The 25,395-nt window shown below is 36.1% G+C and overlaps 1 protein-coding gene across 3 annotated transcripts in view; it reads right to left on the reverse strand.

Annotated features, from left to right (window-relative positions):
- Window positions 1–1,495: 1,495 nt before the first annotated feature.
- Window positions 1,496–25,395, reverse strand: part of INSC (INSC spindle orientation adaptor protein) — a 147,518-nt gene continuing 123,618 nt past the window's right edge. For all 3 annotated transcript variants that reach the window (XM_075755090.1, XM_075755092.1, XM_075755089.1), the window contains 6 exons: window positions 24,463–24,634; window positions 22,171–22,349; window positions 10,569–10,635; window positions 7,485–7,640; window positions 6,741–6,817; window positions 1,496–4,782 (listed from right to left, as the gene is read on the reverse strand). In XM_075755090.1, the coding sequence (XP_075611205.1) occupies window positions 4,654–4,782; window positions 6,741–6,817; window positions 7,485–7,640; window positions 10,569–10,635; window positions 22,171–22,349; window positions 24,463–24,634 (780 nt within the window). In that variant the 3' untranslated portion in view covers window positions 1,496–4,653. The remainder of the gene's footprint in view (window positions 4,783–6,740; window positions 6,818–7,484; window positions 7,641–10,568; window positions 10,636–22,170; window positions 22,350–24,462; window positions 24,635–25,395) is intronic.

The raw sequence follows: 25,395 nt of genomic DNA on the forward strand, positions 1-25,395 counted from the left end.
TACATTATGTGGTATATGAAAAAATTCAGACTAAATTTTTATATACACCAAAATCAGTAAGTTACTTTGAAGACATGTGCATTATTAGGTCACATTCTAAAGGTTGTGGAGGACATGGACAACAGCTAGTTAAAAGCTGTTGGTGGTAATATCCAGAAAGCTTGAAGAAAAGGGTACAAGCAGTGTACCTTTTCAGTTAGATATTTGTGACACAGGTGATCACAACAGTGATAGAAAAGGTACTGCGTTAGACACACCTCCTTCTTCACACCATTTAAGCCTTTTGTTCCCTTTCAATTTCTCTCTAAAGCAAATTAGCAGTATTACCTACTTTTTTTTTTGCACTGGTTTCCCATAGCTTCTATTGGGTTTTTGGTACACTTGAATCATTAAAACAGAAAGTCACTGACAGGCTGTTGAAAATGAAAGAGAAAAAATCTTTCGTTTCCTGGTATTTTGTGTGTAGGTCTAGTAGTTTTCCTTTATTATTTTGATTCGGTAATTATTTGGCAGGAGACTGATCAATTCATAAATTCTTAGTTAGCAAGTCTGCTTGTAAAAGTATCAATACCTGGAAGTAGACTATTATATGTATGTTTTCTCTCAAATATTCTGGAGGATATGCTCTTCTTCCTCCTGTTGAGGGAACAATAAACATTTCTTTTCGTTCTAGGTGATCTAGAGTACATTTATTTAACAGGTTACTTTTGTTACTTAGTTTCTCAGCAAAAACCTTATCAGCAATTACCAGGACCAGACCTTGGAATTTAAGTCTCTTCTATTCAGATAACTAGCAATTTTACAAATAACACTCCTAAGAGACAGAAAGTTGTCTCAGCTAGAGAAAGAGAAATTCAGACCCAAGAGCAAACTAGAACATAGAGATAAAGATTTCTGCAAAGTGTTTAAGTATCTAAAGTAGATGACCCTGTGTTTCCCTTGTTCCTAGTTCTTTAGCCTCTCAAGGGCTGAAACTATTCACCTATCTCCGCACCAGCTAAGCACTTCCAACTCAAACGAACAAATTCGCTTTAGACCTATCTTTCAATGCTCGATGCCATCTTCCCTCCCTCCTTTTCCCCCTCTCTCCCTCCCCTTAAAAAGAACAGTAGTGAATAATTTACAGTGTCTAGAGTATTATTTTAAATATATCAAATTTAATATAAATTTAAACTGAAAATCAAAGCAGATTTCTCAAAATACAAAAGCCAATGTTATTTTGACTGTTCATTGCTGTTATTTAAAAGGAGATGGTCAACATACATATTTGGAACCAGCCATATGAGATACCAGAATCAGTCCTGTATTAAGGCAACGTGACACCCTACAGACCAAGTCCCGTCTTTTGGACATTAACAGGCAACCCTAAAAAATAGGTAAGACATCCAATTTATAAAGACATTATCTTATCCCCTGTAGATTTAAATATTATTTTAAACAGAACAGGTCAGACAAGTAACATTCCACATAAATGATTCATGTACCAAACACATAATAAACTGAGAAAAAAATTTATTCTATAAATGAAACATCTGGGCCCCAAATATCTGTAAACAGTTCAAACTAAAGCTGAAATTTGAACACATTGTCCAAAGTCACTGGAATGCAAATCAAAGTTACAAAGAATTCTGTAGTTCACTGCATGTTTGTCTTTGTCTAACATTTCTAATCATCTCATACAAAATCTAAAATGTTCAGAAAAAAGTAAATGAAACCACAACATTTCTGACAAGCATAACATTTAGTTTCCAGAATAATTAAGCTAATATCTAAACTACAGGCAGTCTCTAGAGGTCAATGAGTTCACATATATGAATTGATATGTAAATGTATTACACATACTCTCTACCTCACTCTACTAACTGTATATGTATATACATAGGGAGTCAAAAGATTGATCCACTAAAATACATGTTGTAGTGAAAATCTTTTGCTATGAAATATTTTGTTTCATACTACATTGAAATTAAACATGTTTATTCTGGCTTAAACTGTTCCTTTAATTTTTGGTTTAAAAACTGAAAAATCACTTTCAAAGCAAACATTTTTAATTTAGAATTCATTCAGAAGTAACGAGAAAATAATATTTCAGTATTTTTAATGACTTTTTATTTTCAAGTTAATTAAGAGGAAAGGAAGAGGTATGTTTATTTTCTCATAAACTTTAGCATATACAAAAATAAAGTGCACAACTTTAGGTGAGAAAATCAGACCTAGTGAAAATGGTTTTGACGACACTTAGGTGATAATGGGTCTGAACTGTCTCTTTCAAAATATAATTTTCTACTACAAATATGAGATCCACCTTAAATATATTTTGTTTCTGTAAACAGCTACATTCATAATATGAACACATGTAAAATGACAATATGGGCCTAGAATTATGGCCACATATTTACAGATTGAGAGTATCCGTATTAAAATCAATAGATGAGGATTCACGTTATTGTCTCTGAGAGCAAATTAGACTAATTCATTGCTACTGGCCTGCTCACTGAATATTTGACTGACATGTTAAAAATGGCTTTAAAACATTAAGGGTCATAATGGCATTTTCTGAATAGCTACTTCAGTTCACTTTACAGGTGTGGACATTGTTTTTAAATGAGATTTTAACTCTACCTATTATGGGATAAACTCTACCCATCTACAAATTAGTATCTCTGGTGTTACTTGCAGCTGACACAACAAGGTCCAGTACAGGACATTCACAACAGAATTTGATGTGTTGTATTCTATTAGGGATTATCATGTTATCAGATGATAGCAATGGAACCTTATTGAGTTCATTTTTTACAAGATTTAACAGTTCATTGTTTATTGCAACAATGTTGATCTTACCATTTAAAGAATCCATGGTTCATACATGTATTTCTGCTTAGAGAGGAAAGCGTTAAATAATATTTTTAAAGCTGTACAGTACCATACATCTTAAGAATCTCAAAAGTTTAAGGAGCTGTCTCAAAGTAAGCAAACAAAGCAGAATTCATCTCTGCTCTTACTAGAAAATTACATCTGTGAAACATCTGATTCAACGCTTATCTTTGAGTAGTTGCTTATAACAGAGGTCATTGTATGTTTTCTAATGTTTTAAAACTTCAGCCAAGATAGAGCTCATAGTTAAATGAAGAGATCACAAAGAAATGTTAAGGCAGAGACTTCTTAACATATATACTCAAGGGGAGAACAAAGTAGCCACCATTTAAGAGTGCTTGAAGCAGAACAGATTTCTCAGACACAGAAAATGCAGAAGGCAATCACAGCTTAGCAATTTTCTGGTGCCTTTCATCTAAACACCACATAATACTGAATAAACATTAATGAATTAAGCTGCTTAACGTATCTACAAAGTAAGTACAGTAAAGAAGACATGTACTTACTTTTTTGGCAGATGTCCTAGTACCCTAAAGTTGCTGATCATAAAATGATCCAGAGCAATAGTTGCAAGCCATCAAGAAAAAAAAACGCAGATACTTTCATAATCTACAGAGTGTTTTGTGACAAGTTGGAGGAAAAAACACTCTCAAGATATTGCCGTTTGACTAATTTTAAATTTATACGGTTTCATGATGAAAAGAAAAAGGCAAATTTTAAGAGAAATGTTCATTAAAAAAATATATATTTTAAAATCATCTCTATTCTTTATGTTATCCATTGGTAAAATCTCCTTTTTTCAACTCCAAGAGCTCCTGAAAGTCCCATTTCACAGTTTTAGAAATACAGGACTAGTTAGAAAAACAGAAAAATGGAAATTCAAGTGACAATTAATTTATCTGTTCTGATTATTTAGTGTATGCATGCTCAACTTTTCACAAAAGTAGTAGCTTGAATATTAAAAACATGTCTGGACATGCTTACTTCCAGTTCTTGTGAGGCTTGGAAAGGAGGGAAAATTATCAGTGTGTAATGATTTCAAATCTTACATACCTTCACATTGATGATGTTTGTTTGATTTCATAAAGATTTTTCTGGAATTCTCTCAATTTCTTTAGGGAACTTCAGTAAATGTAAATAAAATACTTGTCTGCAAGTGTGTATCTTATACAGTGTAAGAATGTCCTCTAATGTCATTCCAAGCCAGCATTTGAAAATCTTCTGAAACATTTTCTTAGCTAATCACAGCTACGTATTTCATAATTCTATTAAAAAATAACAACAGTTAAGAACTAGACTCCGACTGTGACAGCCCTTTCATTTCAAAGTATGTACTTGAAGTTTTAAGGATTACTTTTCTTCTAATGCAGCAAATGCATGAGATTAAAGCATTTCTTAAAAAAACCTGCAAAATCTTCTAACTGTAGAAAAATATCAGCAATAAAACATTATTAGAAGCATTAAATATCAAAGCACCAAATTCCTGGCTTCTTTACCTGGATTCAACTATATTAAACAAGACAACAACATTTTGTTAGATTGCAGTGATAAGGTCTGTTGACGTGTCTTAGCAGGAAAATAAAATAAAAAATTACCTTTGCAAACCACTGAAACAAGTTTGCTCATTCTGTTTCTTTGCTCCTACAAACCACATGTTCATGGCCTTAAAATAAATAAGTCATAAATAACAAGAGGATTAAAACTAAATAAAATTGTATATGTACTATCTTATTGTATACCTATCATCTTGATTATTTTTCAAAGGTTTTTGGCTCACATTTATACAAAGCTCTCTTCCATATTTGTGCATAGCAGAAAGGAATCCACAAGTCTGGGCTTTACTAGCTGCTGAAAATCTGAATCTTCAAGTTCATCAGGACTCATAACTGCTAGTCTCCGTAAGGCTGCCTAGAAAAACAAAACAACACAAATGTAATACTGCTAAGGTTTGACAAAGTCTTCATTGCATGAATCCATTATAACTATCTCTAAATAATAGCCAAGACTCAAAACTGAACTGTGAAGGTCTATGGACCCTTCTACCTGGCTAATTTCTTGTTACTGTCTTCATCTGTCAGATGAATCTCCCCTCAAATGCAGGCATTAAATGACAATTCTTTTGGGGCACATTACTCTCAGACCTGAGCAGCAGGGACAGTGTGGTGTTAAAGAACACAGAGGTGAGAGTCAGAGCACTTTGATTGTAAACCTATCTCTGATCTGCTGCACATTTCACGCTACCTCTTTGTATCTCAACTCTCCTTTCAACTTTTGTGTTATTTATGAGAACTCTAAGCCATCTGATTCAGAAAACGTCTGCTACTGAAGTTTTATGCAATTCCCATAACAGAAATACTTTACATACTAGTGTAGTAGAAAGAAGCCGTACATTTCAAACCATCTGGGAACAAATAACACTGCCAGTTGTTCTGATTATGAGGCCGCACAATACAAATTGCATTGATATTACTATTATTTTCATAAACTTTTCCCTTCTAAGAAGTTACTTGTTTTTCTCACTGGAGAAAAATATACAACAATTACATACCTTCTAGCAACCTGACATGACAGATGCAACTGGAAAGCAGGTTGGCTTTCCTCAACAACAAAAATTGTCTTCTATTAGTAAGGTGTGATAGTTGTGATCAGCTTATCTCTGTGCTGTTTGTTAATGCAGCACTAACACAAGAGTTAATCGCCTGCTTCAAAATATACAAAAAGTAAAGAACCAAGCTAAAAATACCAAACAGTACAAGCCCTCAGACTTTAGTGACAATACCTGTCAGAACCTGAAGCAGCTTATGTCTCAAGGGTAACATTTTTGCCATAGAAAGTGTCATCAGGCAGTTACTTAAATATCAGAAGCAGAATTGTTGAGACAGACAGGCAGGTAACATCCCAAATGATAGGGATGAGTTCAGGGAATGTGCAGCAAAAACTTCAATGAGACAGAAAAATCACAGTCTGGTTCACTGCCATCACTCTGTGGCCTCTGCTCTAGCCATACAAGATTAACAAGCCTTCTCGGCATGTGTGAAGAATAACCACAGCATTTCTTAACGTTCACATTCATACTGTCTTTTTAATGAATGAGTCCTGCTTAAATGAATAAAACTTCTCATATGCTGGTACAAAGCTAGCTGTTAATCAAAGCTGCAATAACCAAGTTTTACTTTTACATTTAAAATACATTAATACTAAAAAGCACTGTCAAACAATATTCTTCAGCCTTCATTCATCAAACCCTATCTCCTAACCCAAGATCCTCGATGTCCCCAGAGCACTTTCCTCTCACAGAATGCTAGGTGAAATTACTCAACCCCGACAGTTGGCTGGGGCTCACAGCTGGGATCTTGCTCCTAAGCAGAGAAAGCGTTAACCTTCTGTTGGCCACTCCTTGGCTGGACACTATATTGTCTTGGAGACTCAAATAGAAAAAAATGGATTGTAGTGAAAGCAAGAAATCTCCTTTCTTCTCTTTGGCCACTTTACATAAATATTTCCATACAAACGTATGTGTGCAGATAAAGGGTCGCTACCTCTGTGATTCAAGGCTCATTTCAGCAAACATAACATCATCAGAGAATGGAATTCAAGAATTACTGAAACCTTAAATTCTGAAGTGTTCCAGTGAAATTTTTAGTGCTCAATAATGTGAAGATGAAGCTATTTTTCTTTATGTGTTTAAATCTTCAATCTGAGGATAAATAATTGACACTGTACAGGATTATGCTTGAGGGGGAAAGCAGGAGCCCCTGACATGAATTTAAAACATCCCTGCAATACTTATGCATTTTGAAATCTAAAGGGCTTTTTTTTCTGCATTTTTCAGGATAAGCATGAAAGAAAGCTTAAAATGTACCTACCAGACATGCCACTAAAACAGAATCACTGTTATTTCTTTCAGTTGGTGATCTGCAAAGTTTAACTAGGCGAGGAATACCTGAGTGCACAAAAGAGTATCAGGAGAAATAATTTAGAAAAACAAACTCCTTATTTTGAGATGAGGTCTTTTTTAGATGTTTCACATTTGTCTCCCTTAGTAGACATGATCTCTAATGCAAAGATGATATGCAAATACTTAAAGAACTGCCCATAGAGCTATGTAGTTCAGAGCAGTCATAATTAATAGTTGTAAGCATAAACATACAAATGCATTGTTTTTACCCATTATTGCTGTTTCAGAGTGGAAATTGTGACTTCCATTTATTTCCTATCAGTCCTCCCACACGCCCTTAAAAAACTCCAGCCAAATGAACATGCTGCTTCCCGTTAGATTCATCACATCTGGACCTGTAGGGGTCCAACTTTTCTGTCAACTGACAGATCCTGCACAAGGGTTTAAATAAAGGAATGGAGGAGGCAGCACTGTCAGTTGGCACAGTCTGCCGCAGCTACGTATTGAGTGGACGCTGCACCTCAGGTTCCTCTGGGAAATGAGCCAGAGGTTCATTTAGCACGACCTCCTCAGTCACTCTCTGGACAGACTGTATAGGGAACCTATTCCATAAAGTGTACCAAGTGAGGCTAAAAATTAAAAAGAGCTTCTCCATGACTGGCAGTTCCTCCCTCTTTTTCAGTCCACCATTAAGCTAGTGATACATCCTTACAGCTGAGTTTTACGGCTGCATCTGCCACTTCAGGATCTCGGCTGAGTCGTGCCAGCGTAACTGCAGATTTCTGTTGGACTCGCTCACAAGCAGCAACTTCTGCTGAATTTCCTGAAGATGGTCTTTCAAACAGCATTTCCATTAAAAGTTGAACACCTGGAAGGATGTAAGAGCCATTGTTATTCTCTCTCCAACAAAAAACTCAGTCCAAAAAAGTAAAGGGAAAAAGCAAGCTAGGTAAATACAGACCTATCACTGCCCAAATAGGGTATGAAGGATGCATAAATGTGGACAGCAATTTGGCCATCAGCATTCAGGCACATCTGATCTGTGCATAAGTTTGTCTTCACTAGGAAGCTACAGAACTTCTGGAACTAGAAAATGCACTAACTCTTCCCTCCTCCAACTTCTTGACTCCTCTACAAGTTGGTGTTTCAGATTTCACAAATTTATTTCAGTCAAACTAAATACAATTCTTTATTTGCTTCTAAACTAACCTGAAGGTAATCACTAACCTAAAAACCTGTAGTGGCATATTTCAGGTCTCTACATGAAGTTGCTTTGAATTAAAGGAAAGTAAAAGCTTTTTTTTTTCTTCAGTTTCTGCATTTTTAAGCAAGCCTTTAAAAGTTCCTATCTCAAAGTGTTTAAGGGTATTTTAGAATGGGGAATCCTTTAATGAGGGAAATGATGAAATTCTGCCTCTTGAAGTTTACTGTGCAACTAACTCTTCACTTCAGAAGAGACAATGTCATCCATGTCAAAATGGTTTCATTAACTTGTTGCCTGTAGGAGTTGATATTCTGTTATAGCAGCACAAAAAAAGATGAGACTGTACTGATTTCTATTTTCTAGACTATTTTAAATGTAAGGAGAATTATGTGCTATCAGACTCCATATGCTAATAGACATTCAGATTCCTTCAGGTAGCATCAGAGGATTTTAACTGTTAGAACATTTGCATAAATAATTAAGAGAATTAGCATCAGAATCATGCAGCTAGATAACAATCAACATACAAAAAAGTCAGTTAAGAAGAAAATGTATCATCTAAACTCTCCAGGATTCAAAGACCCTTCTGAGTTTGTGAATCTGGCTTCTGACCAGCATCTGATTATTATGACATTAGGCAGATGCAAAAAGTCTTTATACACAAGATGAGTGTCAACCTTTCTCAAAAATCTGGGGGCAAATGCTTCTGTGTGAACTTCCATTATGGAGTGTATACACAAACTTTACATCATCACATTGTGCTTGACAATCCACATGTACATCTCCACCTACTGTAGTATCTAGCATGAGTTAGGCCTATTTGGCATAGCTGTTAGTACAATTTCATGAACTTCAATCAAGTTTCTGCTGTAGCAGAAGTAGATGAAACATGATCAAACACCTGTCCCAAACAAAAAATGTTTTGGTGTGCTCAAGGAAATAGACAGCCAAACTACATAACCAATCTGTTAATCATAAAAAGGAATGCAAAATCTTCCAGGACATCTCTGCATTGTGAGTGCTAGCAACAGCAAATCAGCAAACAACAGCACAAGTCAAACAGACAAATCACCAACAGGGTGTTCTCTACCCAATCCTATAATTACAGACACCTAGAGTCCTGAGAAATGTCAGGGTCTTACCAAGAGTTTCTCGAAAAGACTCTGGGTAGGGAAGCCCCATGTGCCTGCACCAAGAGGTCCGGGACCACGTCTCCAACCTCCAGGAACACAGGGAGCTTGGACCAGGAGCATGGCAGGAACCACCACATGGATCTGACCAACCTCTCTTTGAGACTGCCCCATCCCTCCCATGCAACAAGGAGGTCATATAAGAAACCATCATGCTAACCTGCCTTGCTCCTCCCCCTCACTGCACTGTCTTCTGCATGGGACAGGGAAGTCAGGTAATTTGTAAAATTCATTTATCTGTGATTAAATTGCTTCACTATCGAGATCCATTCCACCTCCACATTGTCATTTGGTCTCAAACTGCAACACCTATCCACCTCAGCAAAGACATCAAATGCGTACTACCTCTGTGCACACATGGATCATATCAAGCAAATTAGTTGTGCCTGATCCTTGCCAGTCATATTTGTGTGCACAGAGCTCAAATTTTCCACTGAAATGCAAGAAACTTCTAAATCCAATATTACATAGGAATTGGCCAATTCTATTTCAAGACCTGCTTCTATGTAGATGCTTTCTGAAACTCCTTCTCCCACCTACAATCAGCCATGTCTGAGATTCAAATGAATCCAAACACAAACCATTCCTATCCAAACCTTAATTTAAAAAGTGTGGAAGGGATATTCCTAGGGCAGAAAAAGCAATATATGTGAAGCTTCATTGTAATTTAATATCTTCCACCAAAAAAACCCCAAAAACCCCAAACCAAAAAAAAAAAAAACAAAAAAAAACCACCAAAAACCTCTTACTATATTGCTTGGCCATGAATTTGCTGGTAGGTGTATTAAAAGGCAGTTACGTCTTCCTGTATCCTTATCTACAGAATTATTAACCTAACTTCTCAGACTTCTGATGGGCCTATAATACCTAGAGTTTTTTCAATATAATGAATTTCTCATAGTATGATATTTAAAGTGTGGGGAAAAAAATTGGCAACTGTTCTATAGTAATAAAATCATAATGCCTCAAAATTTATAATACTTGTGAATACCTGTGAAAAAAGTGACACAAAATGCAGGTATGCATGGCTCAGTATCAGATTATGTCTTTCAATGTGTAAGAATTGCCACCATATAAAATGTAATTACCAGAATAACAGTTGTTGAAACACTTTGTACTACCTTGCTTTGTATCTATGAATAAGTTACACACACAGAGAACATCAGCAATATGGTCATACATGCAAAGTTTTCTAAAGCAGTGGTAATTCATTTCAGTTACATAGAACCATCCCAAGGGCTCATGTTGCCCCCTGCAGCAATGTGCAATATCCAGCAGAGACAGGATGCAAAATGAAGTATTATTAGTGAAGCCTTTCTCCTTTACCTTGTAACCACTCCTTTCCCATCTACTCACATTCTCCACAAATATATACAGAATATAATTCAGCTAAAATACATACCATTTCCTTGAATGATTTCTGAAGCGCACTGGTCCAAGACAGACATGTTTGCCAATATTGTTACCACCTGTTATTAAAAACAGAAGGAAATATGAAGTATAGCCCTGCAATTAAGTAATATTTAATAGCACTGTGGTTTATAAAATTAGTATGGCAGAAATATGGCAAACCCAATAAAATTAAAAATCATTCTTGTAGTTGAACAGTTTATTACCACCTTTGTGATTTCTCCAGGGTCTTTATCTTATATATATGGCTGCCAACCAAAATCGAGACAACAAGAAAAGTGAAACCTCTTTTTTTCACACTCCTATACTCATTCATAAAAGACTGTCATAGAGCTCTATGCAGCAGATTTTGTTCAGTGGTCAAATCGGTAGAAAGAGGAAGATAAAAATTTTTAAAACCAACCAAGTGAAAAAACCCTGGAGCCCTACAAAGAATTCAGCCAGGAGCTGCCTGCCCTCAGGAACCAATTCTGTAGTCACATTCCAGCTCAGGTAGAGCTCAGAGCAAAGGCTAAGAACCAGCATATGACTATGTTCAGTAGCACTAAGTTATTGCTACCTTTCTGCTTCAGAGTTCAGCTGAAATGTTGAGAAATCCTCGCAATGGATTTGGAGTTTTGAGCCTTGATTCAAGGGAGTATTTTAGGAAAACTTTATAGTTTTATTGAAGCCATTAGATGCATGTCAAAGCACTTTCCCAAAATGAGCTGGACTTAAAAATCCGTTTACACCTTTGCTGAGCTAAGGCCAAGATTAGGTTTTGTACCAACAGAAGCACATTTTGAGATCCTGATTTACAGAATTTCTCATCCAAAACAGCACTAACAGTTTTCAAAACTAAATGTAATGCATCTTGCTTAAAGTGATGCAGCGAGCTGTTGACAGAGACTGGATCATGTGGAGCTGTTGGCTTTCAATCACCCAGTCCTTTCATTGATATCATGTACTTCCTTTCATACATCCTGCAAGATATTCTTTTTTACTTTAGCCTTCAAATAACTTGCTTTCTGCATGCAGACATATCTCAATATTAACAGCATAAGTGAGTGACCAAATAATAAATGGTATAGAAGATTGGAATACAAAATAGAAATAAAATTCTTTCTTAAGAAGTTTTTATTTTTGCTGTTCTAGTTGAGAAAACCTGATCAACCTCAAAAATAATGATAATTTTGAGAACTGGTTATCCGTTTTTTAACAGTATAGTGTCAGTTCACAAACAAGCAAACTTCTTAGATGTGAGTAGGCATGAGATCAAATCACCATTCTGATCTCACTTTGCCATTTTGATAACAAGGATGACTCATTTTTGGTGCTGTGACATAAAGGTCTTCCACTTTTGAAGGTAGTGTTACAGTGTCATCTCTCTGAATAAATATACTTACTTAGGATGCAAATGAGTTGCTGAAACTCGAAAGAGTGACAGGTAGAAATATGGTAACTCAGTATATGTCTATGTATTTATTCCATATTAATTATTAACTGTGTTTCAGGCAGAGTGTATATGTTTTCTCATTCTAAATTATATCCTGTTAATGAAAATTGCTTCCTCTATGCAGAATCTCTACCCCATGTGGCTCTCTAAGCCACAGATGAAGAATTCAATTAACCACAATTTGAATACATGCCAATTATTCCACTGCTTCAAGTTATTTTGTCTAATAAGTATTTTCATACATAAAAATATTTTGTGTGTATCTTTTGACACCAAAAATTATTTGAGGTTATATCTATACTACTTTGTGTTGATTATGTGGCCCCCTATATTTTGCAAGGTATTTATGAACTAGCCTAATGGGTTTATATGTAACCTTCTCCAGAGGGGTTTATAAAAGACCCTTCTCGTCAGTAGCTGTCAAGTTCTACCTACATTATCTTTTAAAATCTTAGTAGGACTTGAAAAGCAGTTAAACTACAGATTAGTTCACTCCACATGGACAGACTTTCCTTTCCCCCAAAAAGTCACATTTTCCTGTGATATAAACAATGTGAGGTGAAATAGCATAATGTAAACACATCAATAGGCAAGCTGAATAGAGTTGACTTTTAATGCTATATTTCCCCTATACTTGCCTATTTTAAAATTCAGTATACATGCAGCTTACACAAAAATGTTCTCTGCAATACAGAACAAAGTTCAAGGAAGTTTAATACTAAAGATGAACTCTCTAGAAGAAAACAGAAACTTAAATGTAGACTCAATTTGCTTTGAAAAGTAACACTTCCGTGAGCACTGGTATTAATGAAGACTCATTTTTTCTGGATTTAGAGTTGATCATAAAGCATAAACAAATCTTTTCCAGTGGCATCTGTCCCACTGTAGATTTTTTTTTTTTTGTCTAATGATACATAGGGTCATGCTGCAATCTTTATCTTAGCCTCTCTTTTCCCATTATCTGGCTTCAAATTTCATAAAGCCTTAGGCAATCTCTCAAAAATGACTGTGAAGTCCTGTTGAATCAGAAAACCAGTTGAGATGTTATTGTGAGACATGGAGCACACAAACAAATATAGATAAAAGGGACTGCCTAAGCCTTATTTCCACCAGGAAAATAGATTAAAATTACTGGAAAAAAATAGATACCAAAACCTCTTTCAGAATTGAAATAATTGAATAATAACTGAAAGACTTGAAAATATTTAACATGGAATCTCTTCTGTTCAGCTGTAATATTTAGTTCCAATTTCATTAATTGTTCAAGCCATTTCTTGTAAAAGATTACACTCCAAGATTATAAAGGACTGGCACCTGAGACAATTTATGATTCTTGCAACTTTTTCTGGATTCCTAAGCCATGCAATGAAGTTGTAGTAAGCTCAAAGTACAAAAAAGAGGATATCCTGAAGACAGGATACATGAGGTCTGACCACCTGCCAGTGCTATCATAGCATGCAGAAAGTCTGTGCTGTGGCTACCCACAAATTCCAAAACCCTAGTGATATGTTGATATGTGGAATCTGCAGATGTACTATTAAGCAAAGATTGTCAGAGATTCCCATTTTTCAGTGAAACATCAATCTCACATTCTATTGCCAAACCTCATGATGGATTATAGTGGACTGCCTTAGAAACCGTGTGCTGCAAGAACTGATCCCATCCAGCATAATTCCCTGCCTCACGCCTGTATGTCTGCTAGACAGATCTGTTCCAAAGCTAGATCTTGATCTGTACAGCTCCAACGTCTGTATTCTAGCAGATGCCTCCAATAGACTAACCCAGGACAGTCCACACTCAGGTCTCTGTTATCCAGATCCATCAATTGCAGGTGCTTCTCTACAGCAGGACTCTGATAAACCTGGTGGCTGCATCTTTCTCTGAGGGAACTGGCAGCCCTAAAACCACTGTAGTAATGAACACCACAGAAAAATAGGCTTGATCAACAAATAATGAACTAATAAATTTGTTTGCCACCAGATGAAAGCTGAATTACTAAAGTCAGTATCACATGATTTACACTGCTAAAAAAAACCCAGAGGAACAGGTCTCTGGGGTTTATCCCTACATTCACCACCTACCTGTTAATATGTGCTATGCACTACACAACTAAACCACTTAGTAATGAGAGACAGTGAAACGCAACATACCAGGAAGAGAATTCTCAGATCAGCTCATTTTTTGGCACCTTTTGAAGAGGCACCAACTTATCAAAATATTAACATGCAGATAGTCTGACTGGGACTAGTAAGATTTTTCACAAGATTAAACTGAGACTAGGGAGTTAATTTTCAGAGCTTAAAAAAAACATACCCAAAATCAAGAAGCTTTGAAAGTTCATCTTTAAACAATTTCTAGTGAACTAAGTATGCATGGATATATGGAGGGTTGGGGACTCCCCTTTAGTTCCATGGATAATTTCCCTATTTAATAAATAAACTCAAAAAAAATAGAGGTATTTCATACTTTTCAAATGTCAGTAAAGCATCATGTTGCTACTCTTACAGTTGCCCTGGAAATTAATCTAAAACCTAACCAAAAATCTCTATTTCTATAAGCAAAATAAGTAAACAGATAGTAAAAACAGATACTGCTCTGTATTGACAATATCATCCATTATTGTAAAATAGGCAGTGTTGATGTGATTGGTAACTCTAGTAAACAAAAACGATTTTTATAATTTGAAAAGTGTTTTTAGTTCCACATAGTTTCCCTCCACTCACCCAGCCTTTCACACATAATGAATTTATGGATGATGAACCTTCCTTTTCAGTTCTGTGATCTGCTTTGCACTAAACCATAGAAATTTCAGGTGTCAAGAGTGATTTAAATTTGAGAAACCATGGTTAATTAAGAAGCTTTAAAATAGTTTTGTTCAAAACCTCTTGAAGAGCAACAGTCAGTTTGGAAATTCTCTTGCTAAAAAAATATAATCCATAACACTGTAACAACACTTTCTCCTCTAAACAACTAATGGTGACTAATGCTCATTAACCAGTGCACAAAGGTACTGGACATTTGTTGCAAAAGTGAAAACTAGATGAAAATGCTTTGTTATAAACTAAGATACATACACTGAGAGTGTAAATCTCAAATGCTTTAGGTAACAAAGAGATTTAAACCTATAGAGTAATTAAGAAAAAGAAGGCTGCTTTGATAACTTTCCCTTAATGGGAGATTTAAGAGCATCTAAAAGTGTTTCTCATTATTGTGAAACCAGCTACTCAGGAGGAAAGATGCAGTAGGATTTGGAAGATGAAAGCACACATTTTAGCCTGTTAAAGGGGCAATGTCTTCCATATTTGAGGGTCACTTACCTCACTTGGAGGAGGGGGACATGTCTACAGAGCTGGGAGATGTGATGCTAATATACCTTTATTGATAATAAAGGCACACTGTTCAGTAAGCTTTTATTGACAGTCCCAACATAAATAGAAAGATGCAAACTCAAAATGAGAATTAGCAAGTATTTTAATTGAATGGTAAAGTAGATCAATATAGAATTGCTAATTTTCTTAGTTAATTACTCCTTTAAGGCTGATTCATCACTAAGTATAATTAATTTTTGCTACATTTTATAAGTGTACTTTGCAATCTATGTCAAATACATGACATAGAGGTAAATCAGAATGTGTCTGCAAGGTTCCAGATACCCATCTTCAGAAAGAAAGGGGCATCTGACTAGTCAGAAGCAAGATGGTGTCTTTGTTTCTGAATGTAAATTAAAAAAAATCTGAACTTCACGATTCAAGATCAATCCACAGGGAAACAGTAAAAGAGTACATACAGCAGGGGTCAAGAACAGCTATTACATCAAGTCTAGGTGGAAAAACCTTTCAGGATACTATTTATTGGGAGGAAAAAATTTGCTAAGAAATCTCTAGAAATTTTCTCTGGCACATTATACTCCTTAAAATATAAAACTTAATTCCCCTTGTTTCTGATAGCCATTTCTGTGGTTGGGAATTCACTTTTCTTCCTTAAAATTAAGAAATAAATATATAAGCAGATCAATAGGTCTTTCTGTCACCTGACTGGAAGAGGCAAACATCCCCATAAAATAATAGTAGTGGTTAGAGACAAGATCTGCTTGCAAAGTTTAGGTCTACTTTGAGACTGTGTCAGGGAACTATAAACTTGGAATGCTGAGGCAGAGCAACAAAGACTACAACTAAATGAATCTTACCCTTCGGAATGAAGGATGTCTTTACTTAATTTTTATTTTCTTCATATTGCTGACTAATCTAGCTAAGAACTAGGCAAAACAACCAGATTCTCACATTTTTTTATTTTAAAGAAGCACATAGGAAATGCATCCTGCATGGGTCACATGGTGAATGGGCATGTCCCATGAACCAGGTCATATGACTGTAGCATGGTGATGGAGCTAGAGTGTGTCTCCTTCCTCACTTCTGAGGTTACAGTTTTCCATGTTTCAGATTAAAATCTGGGGGGAAAAAAGTAATCATCCCTCAGACTTCCTTCATGGTATTAGAAAGCTTCTTAGATTTTGAAACTGACCCAAATCAACCAAAGACACCTAAGACACCTGGTCTCCCTAGAGCAGAGCACAATTTGGCCTAAGCCAATGCAGAGTTGTAGGAAACAACTTCGCTTGTCTAGCTAGTCTAATTGGAATCAAAGTTTGAGTATGTGGGTGGAAATTTGATTACATTTCAGAGGAGGCAGAAAGTGCAGAGAACTAGTTCAACTGCCACTAACTCAAGCAGAGTGGTCAGGAAGTCATTTCTGGTGCCTATCCTAGAAGGTAATAGTTTTCTACTTGAGGAGGAAAAACAAACAAGAAACTGTAATCTGTAGAAACAGTGTTTATGAGCTCACCTGCTCAGAACCAAGACTGAAGTCATAACCTTCACCTAGGCAGTGATTCTGTTTTGGAAAAAAAGTTCAGTGGCAAAAAGAAGCTGTTTGAAATCTGCTATCTCATTTCCTGAAGAACTGAAGACCAAAAGATGACAAATGCAGCAACACACATGCATAACCGTACGGCTTTATGATAGGTACAGCCTGCAGCAAAGTCTCTTGTTTATAGTTTCTGCAGGTAACAGCCCAGCACCAGCCTGATTGTACTGTGAACCTGGCAGGCAATTGCAGAAAATAACAATTGCAATGAATTGTGCTGACATAGCATGTTTCCTCTAGAGAGACTTTACACTAAGTGCAATATCTGCCCAACTTTACAGATGATTAAAGAAAAATGCAGAGAAGTTAAATTGCTTCTTCAAAATCAGAGCAGCAGCAATATTAGGAATTGATCCCAGAAATAAAAACCCCACCACACCAAGGTAGCAAAGAGTAGCAGAGTTCTTCAACTGAGCTGACATTTTACTCTTCCAATTGAACCTCTTGCTCTGCAAATTGGGGCACATTGTCTTACCGTGCATCAAATCTAAATGTGAAAGGCAGAATTGTAACTGAACAGGTATTTTGTCTCAAAAACATTTAGTGTTTAAAAGACAGAGTCAGCGTTGAACCCCTGACATGTAACAATCCATAACACTGACCACATAATGCCAGTCAGTACTGTTACTTATATTTTTATAATGTTCAAATGTATATGCAAAGACAGAGATAACTAGCTAAAAAGAATGAAAGGACACCAGGAAAGTGATTACAGCCTTACATAGAAAGCTAATTAGGATATCAATGATATAACGGCATGGTTAAAGTTCACAAACAGTCATGTGACTTTTGGCCTAATTTGAATTTTTGCATCTGTTACTGGCAGTCTTGTTTCTTGTTTAATTTCTTAAGGTTTTTAAAATAACTTAATTACATAATTTATCACCTCTCTTTCCAGCTATATGAGCTGAAAACATGTTTTCTCAGTGTGATCTAGTCAATACTGGGAAGGATTGCAGAATTTTAGTGTATAGTTAACCAACTACAGTTCACAGCCAGAACACTGAGAGGAAAGGCAATTGTAACCACACATCTAGTCATCATTATACTAATGTCAGAGCTGGATATTAATGGAGACCTGTGCAAGAAAACAGTGCAGATACCTTTTTATGAACTATTTGTCCTTGGGTAAAGGCTTTCTGTTGCATTTTTACCCACAGTAAATCTACAAAAGTGTGTTGAACTGCAGAAAGGATGTGTGAGAATGCAGTCGAACCATTTGAGACTGTTAAGAATTACTTACAGCTGATCTTGAAAATAATTTTCAAGGACTAGACAGTAAGCTTAGGTCTACTGAAGTCAGACCTGACAGAGGCAGACCACCAAGCTTTGCTCCTAACCCTGTCACTGGCTGCTTGTGTAACTTGCCATGGGTGATTGAGTTTCAAGGTACCACACACATTTCTTCTCTGGGAAAGACCAGCTGATGGCTTAGCAGTGGAAGGGGTATTCCTCTTCTGATCCAATTGGGAGAGGGAGCTCTCCCTGACAAGCAATGATTTTGTCTAATAATTCTTGTCAGATGTAAGGAAGAGAAGCAACTAACTGCACTGCTGCACTGCTCAAACTCTACTTCAGGCTCCCAGTTCTTGTTAGCCCATACAGGCTTCCACACATATGGGAAAATTTGGACAGCAATTTAACAAAATGGAGTCAGGAATCCCATAGTCTTCATAACAAGCAAAACCAAAAAGCAGTTGGAAGGAGTAATAAATTTCCCAGTATTCAAGAAACTCAGATTGAGAAGTAGTACTGCAAGTTACTTTCAAAGATCTGTTAATATTTTTTCTCATTAAAAACATTGCACTCAAAGTCTTTCACATTTAAAAATCAAAACTTCTTCATGTTAAAGTAACATCTGTCTCTGCTCTCCTTTTGACCCTATAATCTCCTATGTAAAAGAAAATGGGAGGAAAAGGCAACAAAAGAAAAATGCAAATGCCTTGAAAAAAAAATGGAAGAACAGAGAAAAGGATCTAGAACCTAGAGAAAGAATAGTATTAAGGGTTTTAAATCTTAAACAAGACAGAAGGTCTTAGCTTCAGAGCCTGCAGCATCTCCCAAACACCAAGAAAACAGGAAATAATTTAGCAGGTAAAAAGCAACAACCATTTACATTTTCACCTTCCATCTTAAAAGCCTTTCTCCACCTCAAACTTTTTTGAAACATAATTCACTGATTTTAGACCTAGAAAAAGCCACTTTAAAATTGATGTTTCACTGCACATTAATTCTTTGTCTGCCTGAATAACAGAAGATCAGAAGCTGTTAGACTGTACCTCCACAACTTCACAGGTAAGGTGAGAATATTAGCAACACTGAAGAGACAAGTGGGAACGCAGAGAGAAAAATATTATTATACATAAACATACTGTGCACAGACATATATATTTCATGTTTTTCTATGTAGAGTCTAAGATGATGGTTAAAGTCAAGGCCCTGAATGATAAGGGTTTGGGCTAAACCCTTCTTTTGACAGTGCTTTAAATCCATTAAGACATCTGACTGTATACATTACACTGCTGAATTTAGGCATGAACCCTTCTGAAAGGATATTTTGATGCTCCTTTGAAATAAAAAACCTGCTATCCAGAAAATAAGTATCTGCAGCAAGAAAAAGAACATGGTACACTCATATCCATTTTGACCTAAACATAGAGGCTAAGGTATCTGGAAATTATCGCTTTATCTGATGACTCTTACACAAAGTATTTTGTTATAAAACTAAGAAATCTCAATGTAATACTGCTGGTTACAGAAGCAATACATGCTTTTATAAAATGGACAATGATTATCTTGTTTATCATTAAGTTGTTCAGCACTCAGTTCTAGATTTCTTACCTGACCTAATCTAACACTGCCTGGAAAATGAAGGAGGAAGGCGGCTGGTTTCCATATAGCGAAGGCAGGAAAAATTTGTTATCATTTGCACACAAAAGCTTTTCAGAAGTCAGAGACAGAACACTTTTAGAGGTGCTTGAGCAGAAAAATACTTTCTGCAGGCAACACACAATGCATCCAACACCCAACCCCTGAGCAGAATTTTATTTATTTATACCATCATGGAGGGTGATAACTAATAAGTGCTAGCTGTCCTTTGAAAGGCTGTATAGAAGGACATACTGAGACTTGAAGATGAGATAAAATGGCACAAATGAAAACAAAACTAATTTTTCCTCTCTTGCATTTCAGCCACCTTTCTCCCATTTTTGGCTTACGTTGAGCATGCTTCAGTCTATCCTAGTAAATTACAATTTTCTTAAATCAGCAGTAATGCTAAAGTAGTAATGTATTTAGAAATACTGGGTAGTTTTCTATAGGATAGTTGTGTTAGTTAAATTAAAGCTCTGTATGAAAAACAGGGCATTTAAGTTTGAGGAGCTCTTTTATAACATTTTATAATAATTAGACCATATTTTGTACTATTTGCTATGAATCTTATTATTACTTTGTTTGATCATTTCAACATTTAGTATAGCTTAATTCCAATTCATCTATTTTACTGGTCAGGATGACTTGATCATTCAGAATGGACATATTACACAGTGGTTGCATATTCAAAAATAAAACAAATAAAAAAATTTCCAAACCTACTCAACTTTAATTTATATGTCCTTAGGCAGATGTCTACTGGCTGGGACATAATAATATCTATAATATCTATAATATCTATAATATCTATAATATATATAATATATATAATGGGAAAAGTGAGTAACTTTATTATATACCTAAAAGGAATTGAAGTATATATATCAAAAGCCAAAATGGCAATTTAGGAAGTCATTCAGTTCTCTGTTCCTTTAGCTGATGAGATGTCCTGCAAGCAGCAAAAGGCCTGGAACTAGTCTGTTACCTAATAAAGTCATACATAGTTCTTTAAATGTCTGCCTTCATCATGCAAAGAAGGGGCTTGCTATGCTACCCACAGAGGAAACTGCAAACTCAGAGCAGAATTAAGACGAGGGCATAAAGAAAGAAAGAAACCAAAACTGTGAGAGTATACAGGAGGAATAAAAAAAGAACATGAGGAATTCTACATATGTAATAATAGTATACAACCATGTCAAACACCATAGCTGATATCCTTGACTTTGCCCCAAGAGCAATATAGTAATTATGGCTTAACTCCATCCTTTCATAAACACTCCTGAGCTGGAAAACTACTGAGTACTCTTAATATAAGCTAAAGCAGCCCTAGTAACCCCTCTAGAACACCAGTAATCAGTTTCTAAGGTCCCTTGCCCCTTGATTTCCTTGGCCTGGCTCCTGTTGAAGGGTACACAGAGTTTTCTGTGGCAGTGCAGATCCCAAGTTTACCACAAATCATCTTTTGGTTGCTTCAGGGTGGAAAAGGGATGGGCTTGTGAGGCCTGAATTATGGACTTTTAGTTATATTCACAATGTCTCGTAAATAGAAGTTAACAGAGCTGACTAGCAACCTCCATCCCTTAGTAATAGCTACCGAAACCCTCAAACCTCATACTTGTTACTCTGCTGAGGGGAAATTCATCACTGAGATGCCAAATAAGCAGTGCCTCTGCAGCATGCCAGTGCATGGCAGTACCCGAGAGCGACAAAAGAATTCCCTCTGATTTCCTCTATGCATTAGCACAAACCTTTCATCTTCTGTATCTCTTTACTAAAAATACTGGTGAAAAAGAAAGGGAACTGTAAAAGTACTTCAGCAGTATTTGCCAGTAAAACTTGCAAACCATCTACCATGCAGTTAGGACTTGATCCACAGCCCACCGACGTCAATGGGCTGAGGATCAGATCCTTATTCAGCTTTTGGAGCTAATTCATCTTTGAACTGATAATTGTATATTTAGGCTGCAATCTCCATATATATCTTATTTGCCTTAAAGCTCTGTGCAGTCAAGTTTTGAATACCTCCAAAGATGGAGATTCCACAGCCTCTCTGGCCTCTGTGTCACTGTCTGGCCGTCTTCATGATGAAAAAAAAGTATCTAGTATCTTAGAAATATGGAACTTCGCTTTTTTTTTTTTTTTTTCTTTTTTTCCCCCAAATCACATTAAAAGCCATCATATTTCATAATGCTTATAATAAAAAGGAACAGAACCAGATAAAGGAAGAGCCACATACTGAAAAGAATGAAGAGCGGAAGACATGAAAGCACCTTAGATTTAACTATGTCAAAACAGACATAGAGCAGAAACCTGTTAACTTTTACACAAATGTGCTCAGACAGCATCTTGCTGAGAAACCGGTCACCTGATCTCGGGAGTATGGAGTATCCACTATGTGTTTGTCTGAACATGCTGCTAGAAGAATCTTCATCGCATTTAACTGGAGCAATATTTCACAAGCCATGGTATCAAAGAAAGTAATATTGGCAAGAGCTGCTGAAGCCAGCAGGAAAACTTCACCAGACGAGGCTTCTTGGCATAGTTCTAGGAATGCAGAAAATGAGTTGAACAAAAGTCATTCCTTCATTGCAAAAAAACATGGTTAGGTGTTTCAAAGCAATATTTAAGCATCTGCAACTTGCATTAGTAGTCTTAGTATCTAAGACCAAGTTCATAATCATCAAGATAAAAACCAAACCAAAACAAAGAAAATCATCTTAATTTTGTCAATTATATCATATGTCACATTGTTGGGGTGCTTTATAAGCAATATTAACATTAGGCACCTTCATTTGAACCACAAAACCAGGCAAAGATGGTAAATATGAACCTAGACACCAAGTGTTTCTAAAATTCATCTAATTAATGGTATGATCTACTTAGTATACTATTCTATAGGGAATATTCCACTGAATGTTCAACATAAAACTTGACATAACTAAATAAAATTAAATACAGCAGGCAGAAGGCTAACAGTAACTGTTCCATAAGAGAATGATTCTGCTATATATCCTATTCTTTAGAACAAGATACATTGTTGCCTGTCTCTAAACCTATTTCTTTATAGTCAAAGATCATCCTGCATATTTTCCAGCTTCAATAAGAAGTGCTGAAGACAGCTCCCTTTTAATTCCTTGCACATATGTATTTTAACTAGGATCTGAATCACCTGGCAATTGGATTTCAGCATGGTTTAAAAATTAAACATATTACAGTAATTCAATTACTGAGTTATAAATATTACAAGGAAACTGGTGTGTGATTACGGAAAGGGCTCTTCCAAAGTTATACATGTTCTATTTTTAATGCTCACACTTCTTGGGCAGAATATATACTACTAAAATTCCTGTGGAACTTAAACAGTAACAATTAGGGAAATGCTCCACCTGCTAATATCTTCTGGATAGGCTGTTCAGATTGTCCCTTGACTGTAGTACACTGTAATAACCTCGAAAACCATCTTAAATATCAGGTCAGATGCCTCTAGCAGTCTAGCTACAGCAGAACCAAGCTCAGCACAGGTTAATTCCACCCACTGGATTCAGGCAGGTTCAGGGCATAACCTTCAATATTTGTTGCTGGACAGTCTAGTCATCAGGAATAAATTGTTTCCTTGATTTCTGCAGCACTAGTTCTGTTTGGGTATATCGAAGAATGCCTAAATACATCTCAGATAATCCCCAGCCACTGCAGTGCTTGAATACTCAAGCACTGGCGCTACTATACTCTTTCCTTGTTCTATTTAAAAAAAAAAACAAAACCACCCAACACCAAAAACAAACAAACAAACAAAAAAAACACCCAAACAAAAAAACCCCAAACTAATGCAAACAAAACGTGCATGAAAATTGAAGTGCTGTAGTTTAACTGTAACCATTGGGCTCAGTAAAGAAATATCCAGATGAATTGATCTATTATACATGAGAAATCAAACTAGATGACCCAAACTGTACTTTCTGACATGAAGCTCTAGGAAACTGAATTTCCAGATAGGAGAAAGGAAGAGAATGCTTGACTGAAAGTTTCTGGTATTTGAGAGGGATGGAGCACACTGCCAGAAATAAGAGATTCCTCTCTTTAGAAAGTCATGAGAAATACCATCTTATTTTTCTGAAGTGTCCTCACTGACCCAGGTTGAGGAAAAGCTTGCTGTTACCTTTGCCTCATTTTAGCATGGATCAGAGGCCTAGACAATAAAGACAGATCTTTTATTTTCTTGTAACAATGCCCATAGATTATACTTTACTGTACTTTTCCTCTGAAGTATCATACAAATGTAGAAGCAGTGGTGATCTTGAGTTCTAGCAAGTTTAGAAAATATAACAGGCATAAAGGTTAGCAGCTATTAGAAACTGCTCTTTTACAGACAAACATGGGAGAAGAGGATACTTTGCTGACTCTTTTTTGTGGCTCTAATGGTAGAATATCACATATATTATTTTGACAAATATGCATAAATTCTATTCAAATATGGACTAGGGTAAAAAAATATTATGTAATTGCAGAATGCCCTGATTCAGAATTAAAAATGACTGAGTTCTTTTATCTGTTAAGGAAAGAATGGCAAACATTATTTAGGGAATACTCCTAATGAAAGAGTCCTACCCCAACCTGTCATTTTAACTGGGAAGACTCAGAAGTGCCATAAAGAACTTACTGACAAGTGCTGTGACAATTTCTTCCATATTTTCCAGAAAGCTGCTGAGATGCTGAGTGAATGTGAGATGTGGAGATGTGATTTGTGCAATTACTGCTGCTGCTTCTGCATGAGTAGCTTCCGAATGGGTGTTATCAGTAAGAATGTCAGCCAGGCACAGTATCCCATCAACCTATGGAAAAACAATAGGTATAGGTCAGAAATACTTCAGGAAATATTTTTGCAACCAAAGATGTATTTACAGTTCTCTTTTCTTGTATGTGGCTAAACTACTCAGTTTATTTTCAAAAATGACTTAAACTTGGTGGCATTTATGACATAAGAAGTTTCAATTTAGCAAATACAAATGAGTTCAGCATAAAAGTTTGTTGACCAGCAAAAAGTCTTGCCTTTCCTTCTCCCTTAATGTTTCTGCTGAATTGATTTTGTTCAAACAAACAAGTCTTTTCTGACAGACGTCTCAAGTTAAACATTAATCCAAAAATAAGCCCTGATAAGCAAATGCTAACTGCTACTATGCCACAGCCTCATTTAAGCTCTTGTCTGAGTGTGTCCCACTGCGAGACTTGAGCCTAAGTGTGCAGTAAGTTCTTCACAGACATATTTTTTTGCCACTGTTTTCTGAATTTGTCACAAAGCAAATGCAGGATCAAAAAATACTACTAAGGAGAGCCCCTGGCCAAACTGCACCTGATGAGCTTGCACAAGCTCTCACATTAAAGCTAGGTCCGTATTTCCCTTGCTTACTTGGAATAGAAACAGAAAAAATAGTAAAATGTACATAGATTTATGCTTTTAGAGTGTCTGAAGTGTTCTAAGCTCATTCCTTACACAGTTTGGGCAGATACATCATATACGCACATGTTGCTATGGATTATAGGAGACTCACTGACACAATGAAAGATTCAACAGATCATAGCCAATGGGATAGCT

This window comes from Balearica regulorum, chromosome 5 (assembly GCF_011004875.1).
Source record: "Balearica regulorum gibbericeps isolate bBalReg1 chromosome 5, bBalReg1.pri, whole genome shotgun sequence".
NCBI classification, from domain to species: domain Eukaryota; kingdom Metazoa; phylum Chordata; class Aves; order Gruiformes; family Gruidae; genus Balearica; species Balearica regulorum.